Below are 3,970 nucleotides of genomic sequence, written 5' to 3'. Positions count from 1 at the left end.
AGATACCCCTCTAATTTTTATAATATAATTGAGATAAAAAAATCAAAGGATAATAATAGAAAAAGATGAACAACGAACCTTTTATTATTCTTAATCAAGCAAGAGAAAGAAAGATAGATAGATTGTTCATAAAATGAAATCTGCTGAATAAGTCGATATATTTGTTTTTTCCTCCGATTTTTTCTAATGCAATTAGATTACTATTGTTTTGCTGGAACATGAAGATTTCATAAAAATCTGAAACGGTGTAAAAGTAAAGAGAAGGAGGGAGAAGCGAAAGTAAGGAGAGAACGATTTGCATATATAATACATTCCGTACTGGTAATATGCTTAAAGATACAGTAGCTCCGCTGGTTTGAGTTCGACCATGGGTGAGATATAGGTCGTGGGTTCAATTCCTGAGTTAGTATAATTTTGTTTCATAATTTTTATTTTTAGAAGTTGATCGAAACTACGTCGTTTTATTGCACAACATGGCATCCTACTCATCATTTGTTAACGGAACATTAACACCGTTTATCGATTTGATGGTTTTGACCGGATTTGCTTTGTTGATGTGGGAAATTCAAATTTTAATCAAGTTTATGTGGTTATAAGCACAACTTAAAGTTTCGTGTATGAATACGATAAAGCAACAAAGTTTAGGGGGGAATTGGCCGTTTTCCCGCTTCTTCATTCTCGTTTGGTTTGGTTCCACAGGAGGAAGGTTCGACTGTGTCTGTGACTGAACAGTCATCCTTCAGTTTTGGCCTGTCAAACAATGGAAACTCTTCCCTGTTTGGTGCATCCGGCTCTACTCCCATTACCTCGAAGGGCACGGAAACTACTACTGCATTCCCATCAAAGCAAGATGTTTCAGCGGAGACAGGAGAAGAGAACGAGAAAGCGGCCTTCACAGCTGATTCAGTAATGTTTGAATATCTTGAGGGAGGATGGAAAGAGCGTGGGAAAGGAGAACTCAAGGTAAACGTATCCACGACTGATAACGGAAAAGCCAGGTTGGTAATGAGATCCAAAGGAAACTATAGGTTGATCCTGAACGCAAGTCTTTACCCTGAAATGAAATTGGCGAACATGGACAAGAAAGGAATCACATTTGCTTGTGTGAATAGTATAAATGAAGCCGAGAAAGGTCTCTCTACATTGGCACTCAAGTTCAAGGACCCAACGGTAGTGGAAGAGTTCCGAGCAGTTATTGAGAAACATAAAGAGAGTAAACCTTCCGTTGTAGAAGCAACAGCTCTTTTAATGACACCTGAGAACTCACCGAGGGCTGAAGATGCTTGAAGCTAAAAACTTTGAAACATTCGTCGTCTTAGTTTCATTGTGTTCTTGACTTCTTGTCTATGTTGTTTGAAGCTCAAATTTGGCAGAGAGAATAGAGAGAGATTATATAGATCACTTGAACTCCTTATGGATATTGTGAATGAACATTGGATATCATTACTGTTTTTTTCAAAAATACGTATTCTTATAAATTATCATCCGGCTTACATTTATAGATAAATATAATAATACACACCCCGCTTAATCTTTGGCCAATCCAGTACCAAAAGAAAACTCATGCAAGGCCAGACGATCTTTTCTCAAATACTACATTTGTATAATAGAATCCGGTTTCCATATAAACAATTCACATTGGCTTAATCTTTGACCGTTTCTCTAAGGTTGGGTTAGGGTAAAATATTGGTTCTTGAATAGTGGCTCTCTTGATCAGGGCTTGTACACTACTAGTGCTTCTTATCAGTGTTTACCGCCATGACCATGTTATGATTCACGGTTTATCATACCTGAACAAATGTGTGTTCATATTTTTTATGAACTATTCTAGTAAATGTTTAATTATACTAGTTGTGATCTGTGTTCAGCTACGGGAATTTTTTCATCAAATAGAATCCGTTATAATTTGCAACATAGTTAAGGTATCGGAATGGTGATCACAAATGTCGTCCTACGATTTTGAGAGAGAATAATCTTAAAATATTGAAACAAAGTTGTTATTACAAAAGTGGAAGTACGAAAATCATTGCAGACTTTTCAGCGATTTTTGTTTTCTTTCCAAAAATATGAGAATGGAGTTCCAACAACGAGAGTGATCCAACTTGATAATGTGTTTGCCAACGGAGATAAAGCTTTGTGACAAGTTGATCTCTTTGTCATGAAAGTACAATATTTGTACTCATTCATATTGATGTTAGAGATATTAATTTTGAAAGTTGCTTTCCATGAAATTGTATTTCCTCTTCCATGTTCATTTTGATGTTGAGATACTAATTTTGATAGTTGTTTTCCATGAAAATGTAATACCTCTTCCTTGTTTTTTTTTTTCTGATTCCTAATCTCAAGATAAGTTGGGCAGTACCCTCTCACAATAACTTGAACGATTCTCGAATGGTCTCACTCTCAAATCCCTCCATGAGTCACTCTGCGCCACTTCTCCTTACAAAGCTCATGCAGCGATCGAATTTTGATTTCAAGGTCATGCATAATGTCGGCCGAGAAACGAAAAATCACCACTCCAATCAATCAGAGTTGTTCATTCTTAACATTACGCAAGTGTTCCATATAGGCCATAGTAATCGTGATATACAAAGATGTAGCACGGTCTGAGCAGAAGAGTATACAACTTTGAAAATATTGTATCATTCATGTGTATATTATATTCCACTGTTTTAAGTATTACATTCATATATTTATTATGGTTCATATTTATCTTACATATATAAAATTTACGTTAGCATTATTACATTTAACCAAGAAAAACTACTTATTGAATTAGTGAGTGAAAAATAAAATCTTGTATTTGGTTTAATTTAGTTTTTAGGCTAACAGTTTAATATCAAATATAATAGTTTCAAATTATAAAAAGTAATATTATTGATACTTAAGTTTGGATTAGTATTAATATAAATTAAAAATATCAATAACTCAGTGTCACAAAAGTAATTCATCAATATTAAAATATTAGACATATTTAATTTTGTTGATTATGTAAAAATAAATTATCTCACGGTATACCACAGACTAAATCCTAAAGTTAACAATAAAAATACAATTATGCAATTTTAAGCAATAAATAAAACAAACAAAATTAACAAAAAAATACAACTAAAATTTTAAATATTTATTTTTAAAAAATAGTCTTGCTGTGTACCGCAAGTTAAAATCTAGTTATCAATATCATGACTGAATTACAATTCTCATAAATGTTTTATTAGACTAGTAGTGATCTGTGATTCAGCAATGGAAAATTTTCATCAAACAGAATCTGTTGCAATCTTAAATTGTATTTCATCTTCCTTGTTTTTCTTAATTAGAAGCTAATTAAGAAAATTGGTACAAAGTGGGTTGCTTATACACTAAAATTCCACTTCAAGACAAACAGTGATATAGTCCATTTTAGCTTTAATTAAACTTATTGGTTCATTGCTACTTTATGTAGAAGGATCTAGAAGAGAAGATTTATTGTATAGATATGTAAAGATTGAATTCTATCTTAGTTTATGAAACCATTTTTCTATATAAACATATATAACCTAAAGCTTATGATTATGAGAGCAATACATAATTTTTCCAGTCTCTAAGCGATTTATTTATTAATTGCACTAAGATGTCTTCGTCGTCTCAAATATTCAAGAACGTGTTAAAACCGTATATAACAAAAGTCAAGTTTTTTGTTTTAGGTTTTTAGTTTTATATATGTATGGTATATTTTTGAATTATATTGTGCATCTAAATAATATACCTTGTACGTATATGTGAATAATGCATTTCAGTAGTGTTATGTTGATCATTTCGATAGTCACTTTGCCAAATGGGAGAAGGGATATTTAATTTTGTGTAAACTATAAAGTAAAAATGGGTCATTCTAAAAAATTATTAGCCCTCTATATTAATGGAGAAGTGGTATGAAATAAGATTATTTTAGGTGTCAACGTAAGTGTGATTCAAGGAAACGCAAATGACCCTT

General features: G+C 32.4%; 1 protein-coding gene across 1 annotated transcript; it reads left to right on the top strand.

The window, feature by feature from the left end:
- On the top strand, positions 368 to 1,329 carry LOC104748221 (nuclear pore complex protein NUP50B-like). Its single transcript, XM_010469897.2, has 3 exons — positions 368 to 371; positions 439 to 530; positions 646 to 1,329. The coding sequence occupies exons 1-3, from the start codon at positions 368 to 370 to the stop codon at positions 1,285 to 1,287; spliced, it is 738 nt and encodes a 245-aa protein (XP_010468199.1). The 3' UTR covers positions 1,288 to 1,329.

This window comes from Camelina sativa, chromosome 15 (assembly GCF_000633955.1).
Source record: "Camelina sativa cultivar DH55 chromosome 15, Cs, whole genome shotgun sequence".
Taxonomy (NCBI): Eukaryota; Viridiplantae; Streptophyta; class Magnoliopsida; order Brassicales; family Brassicaceae; genus Camelina; species Camelina sativa.
This window is presented reverse-complemented; position numbering and strand designations above follow the sequence as displayed.

What these genes read in the sequence shown, in the direction of transcription:
- LOC104748221 (XM_010469897.2), top strand. An exon ending in CACCGTTTATCGATTTGATG is followed by an intron (nt 531 to 645) that starts GTTTTGACCGGA and finishes AACAAAGTTTAG; the next exon opens with GGGGGAATTGGCCGTTTTCC.